Source organism: Manis javanica, chromosome 9 (assembly GCF_040802235.1).
Source record: "Manis javanica isolate MJ-LG chromosome 9, MJ_LKY, whole genome shotgun sequence".
Lineage (NCBI taxonomy): Eukaryota > Metazoa > Chordata > Mammalia > Pholidota > Manidae > Manis > Manis javanica.
In genome coordinates, this window is record NC_133164.1 from 60,113,241 (window position 1) to 60,135,461 (window position 22,221).

Below are 22,221 nucleotides of genomic sequence, written 5' to 3' on the forward strand. Positions count from 1 at the left end.
TGTATTTTTGAATTCTGTTTCCTAATATTTTGTTGAGCATTTTTGCATCTATGTTCATCAGGGATATTGGTCTGTAGTTTTCTTTTTTGGTGGTGTCTTTGCCTGGTTTTGATTTTAGGGTGATGTTGGCGTCATAGAATGAGTTTGGGAGTATTCCCTCCTCTTCTATTTTTTGGAAAACTTTAAGGAGAATGGGTATTATGTCTTCTCTGTATGTCTGATAAAATTCTGAGGTAAATCCATCTGGCCCGGGGGTTTTGTTCTTTGGTAGTTTTTTGATTACCATGTCAATTTCATTGCTGGTAATTGGTCTCTTTAGATTTTCTGTTTCTTTCTGGGTCAGTCTTGGAAGGTTGTATTTTTCTCGGAAGTTGTCCTTCTCTCCTAGGTTTTCCAGCTTGTTAGCATATAGGTTTTCATAGTACTCACTAATAATTCTTTGTATTTCTGTGGGGTCCGTCGTGATTTTTCCTTTCTGATTTCTGATACTGTTGATTTGTGTTGACTCTCTTTTCCTCTTAATAAGTCTGGCGAGAGGCTTATCTATTTTGTTTATTTTCTCGAAGAACCAGTTCTTGGTTTCATTGATTTTTGCTATTGTTTTATTCTTCTCAATTTTATTTATTTCTTTTCTGATCTTTATTATGTCCCTCCTTCTCCTGACCTTAGGCCTCATTTGTTCTTCTTTTTCCAATTTCGATAACTGTGACATTAGACCATTTATTTGGGATTGTTCTTCCTTTTTTAAATATGCCTGGATTGCTGTATACTTTCCTCTTAAGACTGCTTTTGCTGCGTCCCACAGTAGTTGGGGCTTAGTGTTGTTGTTGTCATTTGTTTCCATATATTGCTGGATCTCCATTTTGATTTGGTCATTGATCCATTGATTATTTAGGAGCGTGTTGTTAAGCCTCCATATGTTTGTGAGCCTTTTTGCTTTCTTTGTACAATTTATTTCTAGTTTTATGCCTTTGTGGTCTGAAAAGTTGGTTGATAGGATTTCAATCTTTTGGAATTTACTGAGGCTCTTTTTGTGGCCTAGTATGTGGTCTATTCTGGAGAATGTTCCATGTGCACTTGAGAAGAATGTGTATCCGGTTGCTTTTGGATGTAGAGTTCTGTAGATGTCTATTAGGTCCATCTGTTCTAGTGTGTTGTTCAGTGCCTCTGTGTCCTTACTTATTTTCTGTCTGGTGGATCTGTCCTTTGGAGTGAGTGGTGTGGTAAAGTCTCCCAAAATGAATGCATTGCATTCTATTTCCTCCTTTAATTCTCTTAGTATTTGTTTCACATATATTGGTGCTCCTGTATTGGGTGCATATATGTTTGTAATGGTCATATTCTCTTGTTCGACTGAGCCCTTTATCATTATGTAATGTCCTTCTTTATCTCTTGTTACTTTCTTTATTTTAAAGTCTATTTTTTCTGATACTAGTATTGCAACACCTGCTTTTTTCTCTCTGTTATTTGCATGAAATATCTTTCTCCATCCCTTGACTTTCAATCTGTGCATGTCTTTGGGTTTGACGTGAGTCTCTTGTAAGCAGCATATAGATGGTTCTTCTTTTTCATCCATTCTATTACTCTGTGTCTTTTGATTGGTGCATTCAGTCCATTTACATTTAGGGTGATTATTGAGAGGTATGAACTTATTGCCATTGCAGGCTTTAAGTTTGTTGTTACCAAAGGTTCAGTGTTAGCTTCTTTACTATCTTACTGTCTAACTTAACTCACTTGTTGAGCTATTAGAAACGCGGTCTGATGATTCTTTATTTCACTCCCTTCTTATTCCTCCTCCTCCCTTCTTCATATGTTGGGTGTTTGTTCTGTGCTCCTTTTAGTAGTGCTCCCATCTAGAGCAGTCCCTGTAGGATGCCCTGTAGAGGTGGTTTGTGGGAGGCAAATTTCCTCAACTTTTGCTTGTCTGGGAATTGTTTAATCCCTCCTTCATATTTAAATGATATTCATGCTGGATACAGTAGTCTTGGTTTGAGGCCCTTCTGTTTCATTGCATTAAGTATATCATGCCATTCTCTTCTGGCCCGTAGGGTTTCTGTTGAGAAGTCTGATGATAGCCTGATGGGTTTTTCTTTGTAGGTAACCTTTTTTTTTCTCTCTGGCTGCCTTTAATACTTTGTCCTTGTCTTTGATCTTTGCCATTTTAATTGTTATGTGTCTTGGTGTTGCCCTCCTTGGATCCCTTGTCACGGGAGTTCTGTGTACCTCTGTGGTCTGAGAGGCCATTTCTTCCCCTAGTTTGGGGAAGTTTTTGGCAATTATTTCTTTAAAGACGCTTTCTATCCCTTTTTCTCTCTCTTCTTCTGGTAACCCTATAATGCAGATATTGTTCCATTTCGATTGGTCACTCAGCTCTCTTAGAATTCTTTCATTCCTGGAGATCCTTCTATCTCTCTCTGCATCAGCTTCTCTGCATTCCTATTCTCTGTTTTCTAGTCCATTCATGGTCTCTTGCAACTTGTCCATTCTGTTTTGAAGTCCTTCCAGAAAATATTTCTGTATTTTCCTTCCTTAGTTCTTGGCATATTTCTCTGCAAGTCCATCAGCATGGGTATGACTTTTGTTTTGAATTCTTTTTCAGGAAGACTGGTTAAATCTATCTCCCCAGGTTCTTTCTCAGGGGAAGATGTAGCAGATGCCAAAGCTGTCTGGGTTAGTCTTGTCTGGATCATATTTTTTTGCCTTTTCATGTTGACAGGTGCTATTGACTGTCAGCTGGGAGGACCAAACTTTTCACTTGCTACTGGCTTTTCTTTACTGGGACAACTGCGACCCCTTGTGGCTTGTGTTGGGTAATTGTGTGTAGACTGGGTCTTTGTGTCTTGCCTGGCCAATACGGAGGAATTTCCCTTTCTCTGGGCGTGGTCTGCCTTAGGCTGTTTCTCTGCTTTCGCAGTGCCCAGAGGGGTAATGGACCTGGGGGCTGTTTGGCTGTTTACCTCTGTGAGGGGTGTCAGAGCTGTTGCCCAGGGGGTTAGTGCGCCCGGTTTTTCCTGCAATTTCCAGCCACTGGGCTGTGACTTGTTGTATCCGTCCAGCTGTTATGTCCCTGTCTCTTTAAGACTTTCAAAAAGCACTCACTTTTCTTTGTCACAGGGGCATCAGCTTCGGAACCCGCTTAGAGGTCTTGCTGCCCTATTTCCCTAGTTTCCAGCCCTCCATGCATGCACTGTGTCTGCGCTCTGGTGCGGGTGGCTGGGGCTGGGTGTTTAGCAGTCCTGGGCTCCCTCTCCCTCCTGCCAGGAGCTGGGGGGAGGTGTGCTCGGGTCCTGCTGGGCCGGGGGTTGTATCTTTCACCAGGCGCTGGGCTCTTGCACGTGTGGATGTAGTCTGGCTGTTGTCCTGTGTCTTCTGGTCTCTTTTAGGATTAGTTGTATTTGTTGTATTTTCAAAAATATGTTTTTGTGAGGAGATTCCCACTCTCCTACTCACACCGCCATGTTGGCTCCGCCCCTCTTATTTTAGTTTTTGGAGGAGCTTCCATATTTTTTTCCACAGTGGCTGCACCAGTTTTCATTCCCATCAACAGTGTAGGAGGGTTCCCTTTTCTCCACATCCTTGCCAACACTTGGTATTTCTTTTTTTTGATAATGGCCATTCTGACTCATGTGAATTATATCTCATTGCGGTTTTGATTTGCATTTCCCTGATGATTAGTGATGTGGAGCATCTTTTCACATGCCTGTTGGCCATCTGTATGTCCTTGAGAAAATGTCTGTTCAGGTTCTCTGCCCATTTTTGATTGGATTATTTAGTTATTTTGGTGTTGCGTGTATGAGTTCTTTAAATATTTTGGATATTAGCCCCTTATCAGATATGTCATTTGCAAATATATTCTCTCATTCATTAGGTTGCTTTTTTACTTTGTTGATGGTTTCCTTTGCTGTGCAGAGAACATTCTTCTGTAGATTAAACCTGTTTCATGGGAGATACGTGATCATGAGCTATGTAGCATCCAGTTACTGATACCTATTGATCTTTTTGTAAGTAATAATACCATTTAGTACACAGGAAACATTTAAACAATTTAACCAATATTGGATAATTTTACTTATATTGGTGAGTGAAAATACTAAGGTAGACCTTGATAATGATAAGTACCCTGCATTTAAATAAGTTACAAGGCATTTTCTCACATATTATGAAATTTGAATTCTGACAACCACCTTCTAAATGAGATAGGTAGCTTTTATGTTATCACCATTTTTTTAATGAAAAAGGAGAACAACAAAGTAAAGTGACTAGTCTAAGTTCAAATATAGGAGTCAGCTGTTACCAGCTTCACTTTTTTATTTACACTCAAATACTTAGAAAATCAGTTACCCTTCTCTCAAAAAATCATTACTAGCTAATCAAGATCTGATTCTAATGAAATTTTTGTTAAATCGTTTTAGGCTAAACTTAAAAAATCAAAGGAAGAAACTTTGGAGGTTAGACTGGCTTCCTAAGTCTGCCCTAACAAACTACTATAAGCTAGTGGCTTAAAACAGAAATATATTCTTAGAGTTCTGGAGGCTAGAATTTGTAATCAGGGTATTGTCAGGGCTCTGCTTTTTCCAGAATCCTGCCTTGTCTCTTCCAGCTTCTGGTGGCCCAGGCTTTCTTGGTGTGTGGCAGTGTCATTCCAGTCTCTTCCTCTGTCTTCACATGGCCTTTTTTCTCCTTCTCCTCTTCTGTCTTTTATAACAACACTAGACATTGGATTTAGGGCCTACCCTAAAACCAGATGATCCTATTCTGAGATCTTTAATTACACCTACAAAGATACTTTTTCCAAATTAGGTCACATTTAAAGTTTCGGTGGGGTTAGGACTTGGACATAACAGCAGAGGTAAACAATACTTTGTTGTGAGGAATGTGAAAGAATTGAGGTTCCTCAGCATGTGGATTTAAAATTTTTTCATTTCTGAAAATTTTATTATAAATTTTTTGTTTTTTCATTAGGAAATATGCAAAAGCTGAGACCCTCATGACAGTCACAGATCCTGTCCATGACATTGCATTTGCTCCAAACTTGGGACGGTCCTTTCATATTCTAGCCATAGCAACCAAAGATGTGAGGATTTTTACGTTAAAGCCTGTGAGGTGAGTTTTCCAAAGTTATTAACTTGAAAGTGGTCTTCACTTGTAATTATTTTCATTTATGGAGTAGAGTATAGAGGCAACTGTGATCGGAGGAATGTATTCTTCAATGAACATTGTATCTATAAAAATATGACTTTAGGGGTGGGGATTGAGAAAACAGGATGTTCATATTTTCTTATGTTTATTTAGGCTAATATTAAGTGAATTGGATCCTCTGGATATAATTGGTACTCTATAAATGTTTGAATGAGAGGTGGCAGTTGACTTAGGGAATATTAGCACTGAGACATTTTGTGAATAATTGATTGAGCTTTCATCTTGAAATTATTTCAGTTCTTTTTCCTTTTTTCCTCCTTCCTTTCCTCTTGTTCTTCTGTTCCTACTGCTTTCCTTTTAAAATTAATTATAATCATCCGTTTTATTCCTCAGTGTTGTTTAGGGGAATAAGATCCTCTTTTGTTGTTTCTTTTTTCTTTGAAATACTCACTGAATACCTTTTTTGTGGTATAATCATGCTGGGTACTGAGTCAAATGAAAAGTGACATGGCCCAACTCAGTGAGCTAGCTGCAGGAGGAGGGATATGAATGTGCATATTATTATATAATAATTATGTGAATCTATTTGTATTTATTTATTTAGAATGTGTATGTGTATTTTAAAAATATTTTCTCAGAATCCCTAGGAAAAATTTTGTTTTAACAGGAAAGAACTTACTTCCTCTAGTGGGCCAACAAAATTTGAAATCCATATAGTGGCTCAGTTTGATAACCATAACTCTCAGGTCTGGCGAGTGAGTTGGAATATAACAGGAACAGTGCTAGCATCTTCAGGAGATGATGGCTGTGTAAGATTGTGGAAAGGTAAGAGTTCAGTGAAGGATTTGTTCCTTTATGTTGCTATTTTAGAATTTTCACTTAGAAATGTAAACTCAAATATTTTGGAAAAAATTATCTTTCTACAATTACTTTTAAATTAATGTAATACCAATTTATGTTATTTTGAAGCTTTTATCAGCATACCTAGTTCATAGCAACTAATTAAATTGAATTGCTTTTTAAGTTTCCATGTGGAACAAAGCAATTTTTAAAATGAAAAGTGTAACAGTATACAATATCTTTAAAGGATACAGTTTGCTGTATGTGTACCTTATGTGACTGCTCTACAAACTGAAGATAGGACTGCAGTTATCTCTTAAACAATTGCACTGGCCAAGCAGCCCTTGTAGGGGAAAATCCAGGATCTTATCACCCTCCTCTCTGCGACTCCCCAAAGTTTAAGAATCTTGGGGGTGCTAATTCTGAGTTTCTTATAAATGCCAAGCAAGCTGAGAGAACCCTGGTTGATTAACACTGACTCTAGTTGCTGTAGTATGGTCTGCGCTTTTCCATGGGTGTTTACCCACAGGTAGAGGTGTATCCATTTTGTATACTTAAGATCCAAAATTATAGCTTAGTTCATTTACCCTGAGCAGTTATGGTTTCTCAAAATGCAGTTCAGTGAAGTCTTCCATGGTCAGTTTTAGGCTGTCGTAGAACCCACCCCGACCTCCCTTTCCTCAGTGTCTTTGACTTCATGGGCTTTGCTGCCTGCCTCTCTGCTTTCTGTCAGGACCATCTACCTCCTCTCCAGCAGGGGTTTCCTGGGCTTAGTGTCTCCACTGACCAATTTTGTATTGAAAGAATTAGGCTATATTTGATAAGCCACTCACACCCCAAAAGTTTTGTTATTTATATCTCTGAGGATGTTAGATACCCACATGACTTTATACTTTCATAAGAAGACAACTTGATTACCCTACATAAAATTGTAATTGAAATTCATTATAATAAAGGTGGATTTTTTGATATTTACTTAATGTAATAATTTGGTATTAATTTAGAGAATTGTAAGGAAGGTAAATGGGTGGTGAAAACTTTGTTTTTTAAATTAGTAATTCTCCTAAAACTTAAAAAATTGTTGAAATTGAGATGTATGTGTATCATTTAAAAAGTGTGTTTAATGTTTATCCTGAAAAATGTAGCTTATAGGTCTCTCTTGTTTCTGTAATTGTAATTTAAGGACATGAACACAGATTTGTGTCCTTGAGCATGGGCATTAGTCATGTTAATGTCTTTGACCATTTTCTTTTCAGCTAATTATATGGACAATTGGAAGTGTACTGGTATTTTGAAAGGTAATGGAAGTCCTGTGAGTGGGAGTTCTCAGCAGGGAAACTCAAATCCTTCCCTAGGTTCAAGTACCCCAAATCTTCAAAATTCATTAAATGGATCTTCTGCTAGCAGGTAGGCTGTTTGGTGGGAAAACTAGAAATTACCTTCTTTTTAAATCATTCTGGTAGTCATACTAACACTGTGTTAAGTTTGAATGAAGATATTCACACAATTATAACACTAAAAAAATTCACTTCATTAACTCTGTACTTGGCTTACTTGGTCATAATATTTACAGGTTGGTTGTGAGGCCATTAAACAAACTAAATTTTGTTCTGAAATTTAGTGGTCTATCAAAAATGTCTATAACTTTAAGATTTTATTTTGCTTCTGAGATAGTGAGATGAAGAGGAAATGTGGATAATACTGGGGATTTTAGTTCTAGATGAGCATTAGTGTGTTGTTGGTGCTGGTAGTCTAGCCTTTGATTCAGGTCAAACTGAAATTTCAAATAAAATGACAATTATGTTTTTTTGTGTTTAAAATTTTAATGGGGATCATAAGAGGAAATGGTAAATTCTGAGTACTTGATTTTTAGAATTTTTAGCATATTATAGACCTTTTTTATCTTAATGTTTGATATGATCTAAAGAGTCCTTTTTGTTTTCATACTGAAATTTTAAATATATGAATTTGTAAGGTAAAATTATTTTAATAGGTCTTTGTGAGTAATTTGGAATACCATTCAGGAAACTTCAAAGCACAGCCTTAAAAACTCCTGTGGTTATACTGTTGTCATCTTAAATAAAAGAATTGTATTTAAAATTTCCTCAATTATTTTTGTATTGTTATATTTTTATAAATACGTCCTGCTATTTGATTTTAAGATTAAGTATTTGCATGAAAACAATTTCAGCTTACCACAGAAGATACGAGATTATAAAGATCATTTCATGAAGCAAAGGATACTAATGTTAATTTTTTTAAAATTCTGGCTTTTGGTTGCTACCTATACTGCAGATTTTCTTTTGTAAAGAGCTTTGAAGTTTTTATCTGTATTCTTATTGTGCCAGTAACCATGTGTGTTAGATCTGTGATGATTTTCCCTTCTCCATTTGTATTATGTTCTTTAACAGAAAGCACAGCTGAGTACCAGCTAACTGGAGTAACTGCTGTTTTGCTGCTTGTTGCATGCACACAGGAATGGAAAACGAGCTTCTTTTCCCTTTCCCCAGCACCGTTTGACCTCTCCCAAGATACACCAGCAGCCTGCTTACTACTAAATGCAATCCAAAAGGCCTTTAAAAATACAGTGTGTATCATTTTTTGCTACTAGCCAGTTTACTGATAATATTTGAAACTTCTGAAATATAAATGGAGAGGCTTTTTGTTACCAGAGACATTGTTACCAGAACAATTTTTTGAAATGTTCCTGAAGCTAACATGGGTCTTAAAATTAAAAGGATTGTTACCATCCTTATGAACAGTTGGGAGGAGGGAAAATATCACTTTATTCCATTTGGATAATATAGGCTTATTTCTTCTGTTTTCTAAAACAGTAAGGTAAAATGATGAATTTTTATGATTTTAATTTGAAGAATGAATAAATATTTTTCATGTTTTGAGTGCTAATCTATCTTTTGTAGAATTGGTTTATACATATTATTCAGTACAATCTGTCAATTTCTTTGTAATATTTAAAAATATTAGTAGAGTGAGAGAAGTAGTAAAATGAAAGTAATTTGTACGTTTTGTAGCCAGAGCATTGGTATTGCCTCATGTATAATTTGGTAGTACAATGAAAACACCTTTGTAAGTTTGTAATTCATATTCACTATAGAGATAAACGTTTCTCATATGTGTTTCTAATAGGTATTTGTGTATTTTTATGGTGTGATCCCAGGCTTAAGGTTTCCTTCAGGTCAAAATTTGGAAACATAGAGAAGCAGTTAAAATGTTGCTCAAGTTGTGCATGCACATTAAATTAACCTACACATCCCATGTCCCAGGATTTTCTTAGTTTAGTTGTCTGCTTCATTTGGTTGAAGTCCTCTAGAACTCTGACCTTGATGACAAAACTATAAATCTGTTTGCTAACATGCATAAGTATTATGGGTCATTTGTCAAAAAAGAGAATAGTAACAATAGGACATATTCTTTAAGCCCTTTTACTTATCAACATTTTGTACTAAGGTTTTTGCAGAAAAACAGCTAAGTGTATTCAAATATTGTATTCTTTAAAAGTATGGTGCAATAGTTGGCTATACTATATGAAAATGTATTTGAATTGGTTCTCAGTATCATGTATCCATGAAAAAATGTGTGCCTGCTGATACCACAAATGAAGCATTGTTCAAAATAAAGAAAAAGCTTATTAGATTAGTAAATTTACAGGATGTCAAGGATGTTTCTGAGAAAATGTTTTAAATTACAGAATTAATGTATTTTTTTTGTAACATTCATACCGATAAATTTTTTTTTAACATTGTAAGTTTAACAGATTGTATTTCTTTCTTTCAAGTTTCTATACTTGGCTTAAGCAAGCTTGATTTTAGTAAGGGTCTTGATTTTTGCTATTATGTTCTGTTAGTTTTGGCATGACTATACTGAAGCTCTTTTTTTTCCAGCATGTGTTTTCTCTTCTTTGGTTCTTTGTATTTACTACTTTTCTCTTTTTCTTCTGTTTTTTTTTTTTTTTTTAACTGTTGTTTTTGTTTTGGTGTTTTGTTCCTGTCTTCATTGTTTCAGGTATTTCTTTCCCCCTCGGGATTCCCCACGGGCTGGATCAAGATGGTCCAGTTATGCCCAGCTCCTTCATTCTCCTCCTCCTCCTCCTCCTCCTCCTCCTCCTCCTCTGGTAGAACACTCTTGCGATGCTGACACTGCCAACCTCCAGTATCCTCACCCTCGCAGACGATCTTTCTCTCGGCCTCTTAACCCCTTACCTGAGAATGAAGGGGTTTAAAACACTGAGTTGACACTTTAAAAGCCTTATTCAAGTGCTTGGAAATGCTTTCATTCCTGGCTGCTTTTTTTCTTCATTTTCTTTGAGAAGATTTTTCTAAATTAGGGTCTGTCTTGCATGTATTACAACCAGAACACAGTGTTTGCAACCGAAATGTGTTTGTACTTGTGCATCAAAGGAATATTTGCTTCACTGGTTGATAACCTGTGATGAAATGAGATACAGTACATTGACTGTGAGAGTTATACACAGTAGCTGATTTCAGAGTGCCTGTTTAGCTGTTTAGTACATTTTATTTTTAACTGTTATCATGGTGTTAAATTTCTTATGGTTTGTCATACTGGTTAATGTGAAAACACATCCATCATAAAGTTCATTCTGCCTTTTGAGACATAAGTGTTTTTTTTATTTTATTTTACAGGATAATGTTGCAACTAGTTTGTAAAATAAATCATTCCTGTGTATAAAGCAGCAAAACATAATATGGACTGGTCTTTTTATTTTTTTTAAGGAAATTGCCTTTTACTACTTAGAATTACTGCTTAAAGCTTTAGTAATTATTGTCCAAGTGGATTATTTAATAAAACATATTTTAAAAGATATGAATCTATCCTCAAGGGAGGAACAACCTAAGACAGGCACAGTTGCAGGGGGGCCATCAGGTGAGAATTTGGGGATCAACAGAGGTGAGGCTCAGAACCTCACCCCCCCTGCTTTGAGAGAAATCTTCTGCATCCGTGGATGTCTTGCTGCCTTTGTCTAGCCTGGATTAATACTTAGTCCATAGGCACACACCTGATCATCTGATCATCTACATTTGCCCTCTTACAGCACTAAACTATGTTTTCTACCTTTATCTTGCATCTACCTACCACTTCAGCATTTTATTAAAAATAAAAATAATAATAATAATAGAGGGAGAAATGTGGGATCAACATATAAATCAAGTACAAAAATCAAATGAATATTCATATTTGACCTGATTGTTTATGGGTCATAATGCATGATCAAAACCGAAAGTTTCTGTGATGAATGCCCTTGTACTGTTCACCATGTAAGAATTTATTCACTATGTAAGAATTCGTTCACCATGTAAGAACTTGTTCGTTATGCTTCAGAAGATTGGAGACTGACGAGAATTAGGCTTGAGATGGATTAATGATTGTACATTGAGCATTGACCCCCCTATACTGAATTTTATTGTTGTTAACAACCATTTGATCAATAAATATGAGAGATGCCCTCTCAAAAAAAAAAAAAAGATAGGAATCTATTGCCTTATAAAAGTATTTGGTAGTTGTTAAAGCTTTTCTCTCTGTAAAATACCATGTTGCTAAAAAAAATCCACACAATCAAAAAATAGGGAAGAGAATGACATTTATTTAAAAGATCGAAAGTCAATATGTAGATTAGCATCTACAAATGACAGATATTGACTTTAAATCTAATTAGATAACATTTTTCTAAATAATACTTGTAAAATTTGAAATCAATATGGTCAACAGTAATTACGGGAAATGGTTAAAACTATGAGACTAGAAATATTCTTATGGGTTCAGTTTTCTCAGGATTGTCAAGAGTTTAACTTCCTTCAGGATTAGAGAAAGATGTAAGTTGAAGAGCATTTTATGTATATCAGTGAATCACACATAGATGATATAATTATTGTAACTATTAGATTTTAATTTTCAAAAACAACTTTTCCTATGAATAGGGTCATACCCCCACTAGAATCTACTAAATTGCTGGGTAGAGTGGGGAGAGCTCTGGTCAGTTGATTTTTATGGAGGAAGGACACTGAGTTAGGTACAAGCGATACAGGGGGAATGGCAGTCTGGAATATACAGACACATTCCAGGTGTAGACAGAAGATATTTTGTGAAACAAGGGTTGTTCTTTACACTAAAATAGCATCATTTCTGCCCTTAGAGCTAAGTATTTGGTTTATTTTTCAGGATTCACTAAATGCTTGAGATTTTCTCCACTTACCTGTTCATTGAATGTGGATAAAGGTAGAATATGGGCAATTACACTTTTCAAATGACAAAGCTGGAAGCTTTCAAAAGAGATGTGGGGAGAACTGTGAAGACATCACTGCATTTGACAGGAGGCTAGTCCTGATAAATTAAAACAAATGTTAAAGTAGTGCTCAGGATCAAGCCATATGATGTGGAATGACTGACAAGGTGTTAATGTGAAGGCTCTTAAGGGTAGGAAGAGAAGAAGGGTCTTCAGGTGATAAGACCACCCATTATTGATTTTTTATTTTTGGATGGAGAGAGGGAGTATTTCTAAAGGTAGAGAGAAGGGAACTAACTAGTGGACAGTGTCTCCGGGAATGATACTTGAGCAGTATTGCAGAGGATGTAAAAAGTAAAGTGATCAAACGTCTTTCCCCACCAGACTACAGTTACTACTAGGGGAACTCAACTTAGTGTTTTTACTATTCTCTCCTCCCAAGTCAGTATGTCTTAACATTCAGTCACTTGAATGAATGAAGTTCATTTGATGAATGAATGAAGGAGTTAGCTTTGGAAGAAAGGGACTCTTTTTTCCCTCTGAGACCGTAGGGTAGAAATTTTGAAATGAAGGCAAGTGAAAGGTGTGAAATTGAATGACCTTTGGTTTCAGTAAAGTGGTAGTTAAGGCCTAATGTCGAGCGGATGTCGGGGATAGGTTACATGGCCTAATGAGGATAGGAAAACGCAGGAATTAGGAATAAATTATGCCTCATTCCTAACCCCTTTCCACCCCAGACCTACCTTAGCCCATCACAAAGAGGCGATTAGGTGTAGCGAACTGTGCTGAGGCTTGGATCCCGAGGAATGACTTCCTAATTGAAGTTTACTAGTCATGCACATCATGAAGCAAACCACGATACATTTCAAAGACTGCCAAACGGTGATAGAAAAGACCTACATCTGCTCCAGTAAGGCCAAAAAATGGCAACAGTACTGAACTCGGTAGTATCGGGTACTTTGTCCACTGGAAATATTTGTGTATAAGGTGAGCGACGGTGCCTTGGGGTCCCAAACCGAGCAAGATGAGCGTTCCTTTTCAAGGTTGGCGAAGGCCGTGTACGCGGGGCAGATCCTGGAGGGCCTCTGGCAGTGAAGAGCTCCGCAGCTGCAGGGCGCAGTTTCCTGGCTTCAAATCCAGGAACGCGCCCTCCTCGCCCAATCATCGGCCTCCTTGTCCGCCTTGTCCAATCCAAAGCCAACTCTGAATCCCCGCCTCTCGGCTCTTGCCGCGAACAGCCGTGAACTCAGGGGCCGCGCGGTACGGCTTCTGTCGGGGAGGACGCGCACGCGCAAGCGCACTTTGCAGCCTCTGAGACGCTACCTTTTTGCAGACCCATCTGCCTGTTTGTAGGCTCCCGCAGGTGGAGCCGCAGACTCAGTGAGGAGGAATACTGGTGCCTTGAGCTGTGCTGCTGCGGGAGGCGAGCGAATCCACTTTGGGCCAGCATTTCGGCTGCGGGCCGACGGGCCAGTGGCGGTTGGGCCGGTGGCTTGCCGGGGGCTGCGGCGCGCGGGCCGTGGTCGGGCCTCCGCGCCCTGTCCGCACCTCCGCACTCAGCTCAGCTGCCACGCTGAATTACGCTCGGTGAGTTTAATTGGACGCCTCTGTGCCCAGGGCTCTTGCCAAGCAGGAGAGGTCGGCTTTGAAAGACGCGGGTTTTGATTTTTGGGGTCACATCCTTGTGCACCCCTTTCCGCATGATGACTTCCAGCTCGAGGGACAAACGCACTCCGCGTTTTGCTCTGGAGTTTCTCGTTGCAAAGTGCTCTGTCGACTGGCGACGTTTATTTCATGTGTCGTGATGGGCGGTTTTGTTTGTCCTTAGTGCCTAAAACTGCGGAAATAACGTTGTTGTCAAATAAATGCAGAGGGGCCTGCCAGTGGCACCCACTCACTCACGTTTGCTTTGGTTTCTGCCAGGCCACGTGCACATTTCTCCTACCACTTTACTACATTCCCCATATCTGATATCTTTATTAAAAACAGACATGAAATAAGATGTTTACTGTCACTCTACTTTTGTTTTCTCTTCATTTCAGACGTTGTTTAGTAAAACATGACATCCCTGTTGAGACAGTCATTTGGAGGACAGCTGTTTTTATGACAGTATTTACATATGCTGTTACCGTTTTGCGGTCATTCAACTGGGGTTTTGGTTCAAGGCCCTTCTGTTTCATTGCATTAAATATATCATGCCATTCTCTTCTGACCTGTAAGATTTCTGCTGAAAAGTCTGATGATAGCCTTATGGGTTTTCCTTTGTAGGTGACCTTTTTTCTCTCTTTGGCTGCCTTTAATACTCTGTCCTTGTCTTTGATCTTTGCCATTTTAATTATTATTTGTCTTGGTGTTATCCTCCTTGGGTCCCTTGTGTTAGGACATCTGTGGACTTCCATGGTCTGAGAGACTATTTCCTCCCCCAGTTTGGGGAAGTTTTCAGCAATTATTTCTTCAAAGACACTTTCTATCCTTTTTTCTCTCTCTTCTTCTGGTGCCCCTGTAATGCATATATTGTTCCATTTGGATTGGTCACACAGTTCTCTTAATATTCTTTCATTCCTGGAGATGCTTTTATCTCTCTCTGCCTCAGTTTCTCTGTATTCCTGTTCTCTGATTTCTATTCCATGAACAGTCTCTTGCTCCTCATCCAGTCTGCTCTTAAGTCCTTCCAGAGATTGTTTTATTTCTGTATTCTCCCTCCTAACTTGACCCTTTAGCTTTTGCATATTTCTCTGCAGGTCCATCAGCATGGTTATGAGCTTTATTTTGAATTCTTTTTCAGGAAGATTGGTTATATCTGTCTCCCCAGGTCTTTTCTCGGAGGTTGTCTGGGTGATTCTGGACTGGACCAAATTCTTCTGCCTTTTCGTGGCAATAGAGGTAGTTATAGACAGGTGGCACATGTGTCAGCTGGGAGAACAAAGTCCCTTCCTGCTTGTTCATTGCCGTGCCCCTCTCCGCTGCCTGTGTGGGTTACCTGCACACCGGGAGCAGCTCTTGGGGTAGCCCAGAGCCCTGCAGGGAGAGGCAGGTGCACCGGGTGTGCTCTCCTGTGAGAACGGCGCCCCTTCGCACCTTGCCTCAGCTTCCTCTGCCTGTGCCAGGCAGCTGAGCACAGGGATGAGACTCTGGGTGGCGGCTGTGGGCGTGGCCACTCTCAGGCTGCTTGGCTGGTGTGGCGGGGCAAGCGGGGCCTCGCCGGAGGGGGAATGAACTGAACAGCAGGCTGTTTATTGCCCTGAGGGGTTTCGGAGCTGTGCTGCTTACCGGGGGGCTGGGGTGCATGAAGTTCCCTGGGATTCCCAGCTGCTAAGCTGAGTGTGCCGGGACGATTCAGTCGAGCTGTGAAACCCCTGTCCCTTTAAGACTTTCAAAAAGCACTTGCTTTTCTTTTGTCCCAGGGGAGCCGGCTGCAGGGACCTGCTCACAGATTTTACCTTTCTGTTTCTCTAGTATCCAGCACACCCCACACTGTGTGTCTGTGCTCCTGGTGCAGATTACCAGTGCTGGGTATTTAGCAGTCCTGGGCTCCCACTCCCTCCCTGCTCCAACTCCTCTCCTCCTACTGGTGGGCTGGGGTGGGGGGAGCACTTGCGTCCCGCTGGGTCATGGCTTGTATCTTACCCCCTTTATGAGGTGCTGGGTTCTCACAGATGTAGATGTAGCCTGGCTGTTGTACTATATCCTCTGGTCTCTCTTTTAGGAATAGTTATATTTGTTGTATTTTCAAAAATATATATGGTTTTGGGAGGAGATTTCTGCTGCCCTACTCACGCCACCTTCTTGGCTCCTCTCCCTCAACTGGAGTTTTTACTGCTCCAGAATAAACTTGTTCTTTGAATTTCTGTTTTCTGGGAAGAGTTTATGGTAAGCTTTGAAAACTAGTGTACTAAATGCCTATGTAATTGTTAAGTGTTTCTTAAAATACCAAGTGCAAATGGTGAATGTTGGGAAAGTTTGACAGCATATACTTTTGAAAATGTTTAATTGTACATGTAGACCTTCAACTAACTACTACAGTAAGTGATATTTTATATATCCAGAAATGTAATTATAGGAATTAAATATTAGTAAACTCAAATGTGAAATTTTGAGGTTACTTCTTTAAAGAAATAGCAAGAGAAATCCCAAAGATAGCTACTTAGTTCAAATATAGTAAAAGGAAATACATTATATTGTCTTCAGTTAGGTGATGGAGGGAAGGGGTAGGTAATGCAGTACAGAAGGAAGTTAGGAAATTTTTCCTTCTAGGAAGGCTTTAGGAATGTGGTATGTCCATGGATGATTTAAAACAAATATAATGCTTTCTGGAAACAAAAGGAACTGAGTATTGGATTACATTTTGAGGAATCTTCTGCTGTGTTATGTTACTATTGCATCCATAGCAAAGCTCTATCCAAGTACTTAATTAACACTGTGTATTATAATAGGGCTCATCAGCTCTCAGCTCCCTCAGGGGAGCTGTCTTATTATTTTTGCATTCCCAATGTCTGAGTAGAGTCTCTTTAAGGGTTTCTGTTTGATAATGATTGCTGCATGATGTATTTTTGCTTAATACCTGAATTTTTTTGGATTGGACTCTTCAATAAGGATAAACCTTAAAGAGCATGGTATATATTTTAATGTGGTTTATATATCTGTAAATGAACAAATAACTTAGTAATTACATGACTAGATGTGTGGAGGCTAGTTGGAAGACTTGTGCAATAGTTTAGATTAAAATGTGATGGATGGCAGTTGTTGGGAATATAGAAATGTGTCTCTGCTCCAAAGATATACTTGGAGTTAGAAGCATTCAAATTTGATAACTAGTTGAGAGAGCATAAGGGATCAGAATGGTCCCAGGTGTCTGGCTTATATAGCAAGAGAATAGGGATAACATAGGTCAAAACTTAAAGATAACAGGAAGAGTGGACAGAGGAATGGCAATGAATTTGGTTTTGTATTTTTTGACTTTGTACTACTTGAGAAGCTGTCAAGGGTAAGGTAGATAGATATTAGAGAGCTATTTGGAAATATGAATCTAGAGCTCAAGCTAGAGGCAGAGGCAGAGGCTGAATGTGATTTGCAGAGGGAGATGCCATGAGTGAAAAGGAAAGAATACTCTGGGGCCAGACTTGGCCTGGTGTGAATCCTCTCTCCCACTTACACTATGTGGCCTGGAAAAGTCTCTTAATTCCCTCTTGGCTTCAGTTTCCTCCCTAGTAAGGAAAATGGCTCCCTTGCAGATTTGATGCAGGGATTAAAGAAATGTATATAGTACTTAGTACATTACTTGATAATAGAAGAGATAGTGTATGTCAGCTAGATAGCTAGAGGATATAGATTATTTCTTTCAACTCATACTCCCAACTCTGTATCAGTTACTGGGAATGTATGGGTGAACAAGATAGCCATGTTCCCAAGAAACTGATCATCTGACGTCGAAGATGGGGCCACCCACTGAGAATGTTGCCAGTCATTCATTTATTTCACAAATATTTGAGTGCCTACTAGGTGCTAGGCATTATCAGTGTCAGGAAAGAGTGATTGATGGACAGATAAGCAAGGCCCATTCTCTTAAGGAGCAATCTTTTTAGTGGAAGAAGACAAATAAAAAGTTAGTTAAAATAAACAGTTGTGATAGACTGTGGGGTTACATTTGACTCATGATAAGAATCACCTCTTAAGGTGACATTTAAATTGAGGTGAAAGTCAGGAAGGAGCTAGCCTTGTAGAGTTCCAAAGGAGTATCCTAGGCCCTGAGGTAGGGGTGGATTTGGGTGTTAGGAACTGAAAAGCCAGTGTATGGTGAGTGAGCCTGAGAAGGGTTGGAGATGAAGATGAAAATTGAAGGTTTCTATAGGAGTATGATATGTGACTTATATTTAACAGTCCTTTTGGTTGCTGTGTGGATAATTCATTGTAGAATGGCAAGAATAGAAGTGTGGAGACTGGTTAGGGTACCCTTCAGTAGGGTAGTGTTGCAGTAGCAGAAACAGAAAGATGCAGAATCATACAGAGTGTGTTTTGAACACACACATTTGCCCTCCAGAGTGGGCTCTACTGATAGTGTTTTTATTGAATTTAAATGGGCTTAAGTGGGGTCTGTAATTTCCAGTTGATTTTAGTCTATCTTAGAGTCCTATGGTCTGACAGGTTTTGTGCCTGAAGGCTTTTGAATTTGTGTCCCCTATTGTATGAGATGTACAGTGCATGACATAGACCAGGTCAGAATCCTGGGTATCCCTAACTTATAAGGAGCAGACAGGGGAAGAAGGTGTTAAGTGAGATGTAATAATAATTTTGGATTCTTCTAAGGTGCTTGGCTAGAACTAAAAATGATGGGATGGGAACAGGTTTCCCACCTCCTCCATCCTAATGTGAAAGAATTTTGAACATGAAGAAGAAGAAATAGAAATATTGAAGAGAGGAAAGTGCTGGGGCATGATCTGAGCAGAGGTGCTTATATGATAGTTGGTGAGAAATTTGTTGTGTATTGACATAGTTTGAAAACATTAATTTATTCAACAAGTTTATGGAGGGTCTGCTTTGTGCAAGGCACTTCTCTAGATAGGAACTCAGTGGTAAAATAGCCAAGTCTCTGTCTTTGTGGAGCTTACATTCTACTGTGGGGAAAAAGTTAAACAGGTGAATTACATGGCTTGCTAGATGGTGGTCAGTATTACAGAAAAAGAGAGCAGAGCAAAGAGACAGGAGCACCATGCTAGACGATCCAGGTTGATGAGGGAGGACATGATGGTAAGTGGATTTAAACAAAGACCTGAAGAAGCAAAGGAGCAGGACGTGAGGATAACCATGTGCTGGGCAGAGGTGGTAAGGGTGCAGGCTCTGAAGCCTTTGTGTGGTTTGGGGACAGCAGGATGATTAGGATGACTGGGGTGAGTAGGAGAGGAGCAAGAGATAGGGCCCAAGATTGTTCAGGTTCTCCTCATTACCCATTAGAAGGATTGACTTTTGCTCTGAATAAGACAAGAAGCCAGTGGAGGCTTTTGAGCTGAGCTACAGTAGCTGATATTTTACAGAGGCAACTTTAATATGAGGTGAATAGACTAGAGGATGGGACCTGGAGACAGAAGACTGTTGCAGTGGGTATCCAGACCAGAGGTGGCAGTGACTTGACCAAGGTGGTAGCAGTGGAGTTGTGAGAAATGGCAGGCTCTGGTTTTATTGTTATGATACAGTCATTGGGATTTATTTAGGGATTGCATATTGCAGGGGTGTGTGCTTGTCATTAATGACTAAGGTTTGTAGTTTGAGCAACTAGAGTATGGAGTTGTCTTTTTCTCTGTGGGGAAGACTGAAGAGTAGGCTTTTCCTGAGGGAGTTGAAATGAGGTGGAATCAGAATTCACATTTTAGGTGCCCATTAGATATCTAAAGTGAGAATGTCAAGGAGGTAGTTGAGTATCTGAGGTTCAAAGAAGAGATCCAGGCTGGAGATGGAAATTTCATATGGTATCTAAGACTTTGAAACTGAGGATAATTACCTGGAGAGGGTGGGTGGCTGGAAGAGGTCCAGGAGTAGGCCCTGGAGCCTTCTCTGTGTGGGGTCCAGGAGATAGGAGGAACCAGCCATGGAGAAGGAAAAACAGCAACTGGTGAAGTTGGAGAACCCATACAGCTACGTCTTGGAAGCCAGTGAAGACAGTATGTCTATAGGAAGGAGTATGAGTCCCATACTGTGAGGTAAGAGAAGATGAGGACTGAGATCCCATGAAATTATGGAGTCTAAAATTGGGCTCCATTTCAGCCATCCAAGAGTAAATTAAGATGTTTTGTATTTTGTTAATTATAAGAAGATACTTTGATGTTTATATTCTCAACTATAAAGTATCAAAGTGTTCTGAGAATTTTGTTAACCTCAGAATGCTTGCTGTTCATATCCCTTCTTAGTGCTGTTTGAAAAAAATGGTTTCTCCAATTTATCACTTTTGTAAGACTTAGAAGACTTGTCCTCTTAATCATTTGAAAGAGTTTTATAGTAATATTTGACTTGTAAAAATACTTTTATTGTTTCAGAGAGATGGAAGATTTTCGAGGTATAGCTGAAGAGTCATTTCCTAGCTTTTTAACCAATTCATTAGTTGGTAACAGCGGTATTTTGGAAAACGTCACTCTTTCTTCAAATCTTGGCTTGCCTGTTGCTGTGTCAACACTTGCTAGAAATAGTTCCGGCACTGATAACAGGTAAGAATTATTTGAACTAATGATTTTTTCTTAAGGTCTATAAAGCCTGTGTACCTCTGTAAAATTTCTCAGCCAAGTTTGAGCTTTTGCTTTATCTGAAGAAGATGACCATATATTTAAAATTAACACAGAAAAAACCCTTACTCCCTCTTTCCCTATCCCACTGCCTTTCAGAGGTGGGTGGGTGTCTTTGGGATTGAGCACCAGTGATCTTTTGGTCTACTAAATGTTTTTCCTGTGTTTGTCCACAATGTTTTGGATTTGTATAGTTCAGCCTTACTGGGGGCTGGTACTTTGAGTTGTATCTTCATGTGTGATGTGTATAGCTCACCTGTCTTGTGTATTGTATAAAGTTTGTCCATGCTTAAATGTCTAACTAAGCACTGTCCTGTCTTTCTAAACTAAACATTTGGTAAGGAGATCATCTTTACCTTTGGAATGAAGAAGTTGTAGTAATTTTCTAAAGACTCTTTTAGTTTTAAGATTTCTCTGTCTCTTGTTTAAGACATACTCCTTATTGATGCTCATAATTACAGTGCTTTGCACATAGGATGATGGTTTTCAACATGGGAGCCCTATTTGTTTTTACCCCCTGGTGGTTGGTTTTATAATCCTGCAGCCCTAATCTCATGGTGAATTTTAAATATGCATAATTTAATTATTAACAATTAAAACAACTCTTTTGTGTAGGTATGCTGATATCCAGGCATCTTATTTAGTAGAAGGGAGGTTTTCAATTCCATCTGAGTTATCTCCTAGTTGCCAGAGTGAAGCTGAACCACAGCAGAGGTTACACCTTAGCTTCCAGGATGATGAGTAAGTTCATACCTTCATCTTGCTTTCATTGTGTTAAAACTCACTCAGTTCTTGTGGAAAATGAAAGTGTGATTGTGTCTCTGATTAATGCGATGAATCTTTAAGAGTTTTTCTATGATTTTAATCACATTTTTAGTCTTTCAAAACACGTCTTCTGATTCTAAAAAAATAGTATTGCTTGAAGACAAAGGTGTGTAACCCCACTGACTAGAGAATAGCCATTGATCATCTTTTTATTTATAGTTTTCAGACTTTTTTATGCACATGTACGTGTATCTATATGTATTAAGTCTTTTTTACAAAAATAGAATTAAACCATACACATGGTTTATAACTTTAAAAAATATATGTGCTCATCTTTCAACAATAATTAATAGGGGTAAATCTCAATGTTAGTGGCTGTACCATGTTAGGGATTTAGATTGGAATTTTGCTATTAAAGATTTAATGAATTTCTTTATCCATACATTTTGCACAACTTGCAGATGATTTTATTCAGATAAATTCCTAAGATTGAAATTGCTGAATTAAGAATATTTAATTTTAAAGACTGTTACTAATGATCACATTGCTCTTCAGAAGACTTGCGCCAGTTTACACTCCCACTAGAAGATGTATGGGAGAATGCCTACTTCTCTGAGTCCTCCCTGACTTTTGGTATTATTTTAATCTTTGATTTTAGAAGGAGAAAAATGTACACATGCATAAATGCACAGAAGAAAGAAGACTTAAAACCAAAATAAAAATAATGATTGTCTCTTGATGGTGGTATGATAGGCAGTCTTAAAGTTTTCTATTTGAATTCATAATAGAGTGTTTATGGGATTGAAATGTTTATACATTACTGATATTTTTACTGTGAATTGCCTCTTGGTAACACTTAGATACAAGTGCTTTCTGTATATTAAAGATGTTAACTCTATGTATTCACTCAAAGTGTATTTCGATTGCCGTTTATATGCCAGGTACTTCTCT

General features: G+C 38.6%; 2 protein-coding genes across 13 annotated transcripts in view; both read left to right on the plus strand.

Annotated features, from left to right (window-relative positions):
- SEH1L (SEH1 like nucleoporin) overlaps positions 1–10,701 on the plus strand; it is a 40,855-nt gene extending 30,154 nt beyond the window's left edge. Inside the window, exons 6-10 of one of the 3 annotated variants that reach the window (XR_001855042.3) lie at positions 4,963–5,103; positions 5,807–5,964; positions 7,236–7,386; positions 8,391–8,566; positions 10,003–10,135. Coding sequence is in view for 2 of the 3 variants with exons in the window: in XM_017672747.3 (XP_017528236.3) it covers positions 4,963–5,103; positions 5,807–5,964; positions 7,236–7,386; positions 10,003–10,219 (667 nt within the window). In the remaining variant the exon portion in view is untranslated. Of the gene's footprint in view, positions 1–4,962; positions 5,104–5,806; positions 5,965–7,235; positions 7,387–8,390 lie in introns of all 3 variants that reach the window. The other 2 variants (XM_017672748.3, XM_017672747.3) reach the window with 2 other exon arrangements.
- Positions 10,702–13,507: 2,806 nt separating this feature from the next.
- Positions 13,508–22,221, plus strand: part of CEP192 (centrosomal protein 192) — a 181,615-nt gene continuing 172,901 nt past the window's right edge. For all 10 annotated transcript variants that reach the window (XR_012121089.1, XR_012121091.1, XR_012121090.1 and 7 more), the window contains exons 1-3: positions 13,508–13,825; positions 20,263–20,430; positions 21,121–21,246. Coding sequence is in view for 5 of the 10 variants with exons in the window: in XM_073212683.1 (XP_073068784.1) it covers positions 20,267–20,430; positions 21,121–21,246 (290 nt within the window). In the remaining 5 variants the exon portion in view is untranslated. The remainder of the gene's footprint in view (positions 13,826–20,262; positions 20,431–21,120; positions 21,247–22,221) is intronic.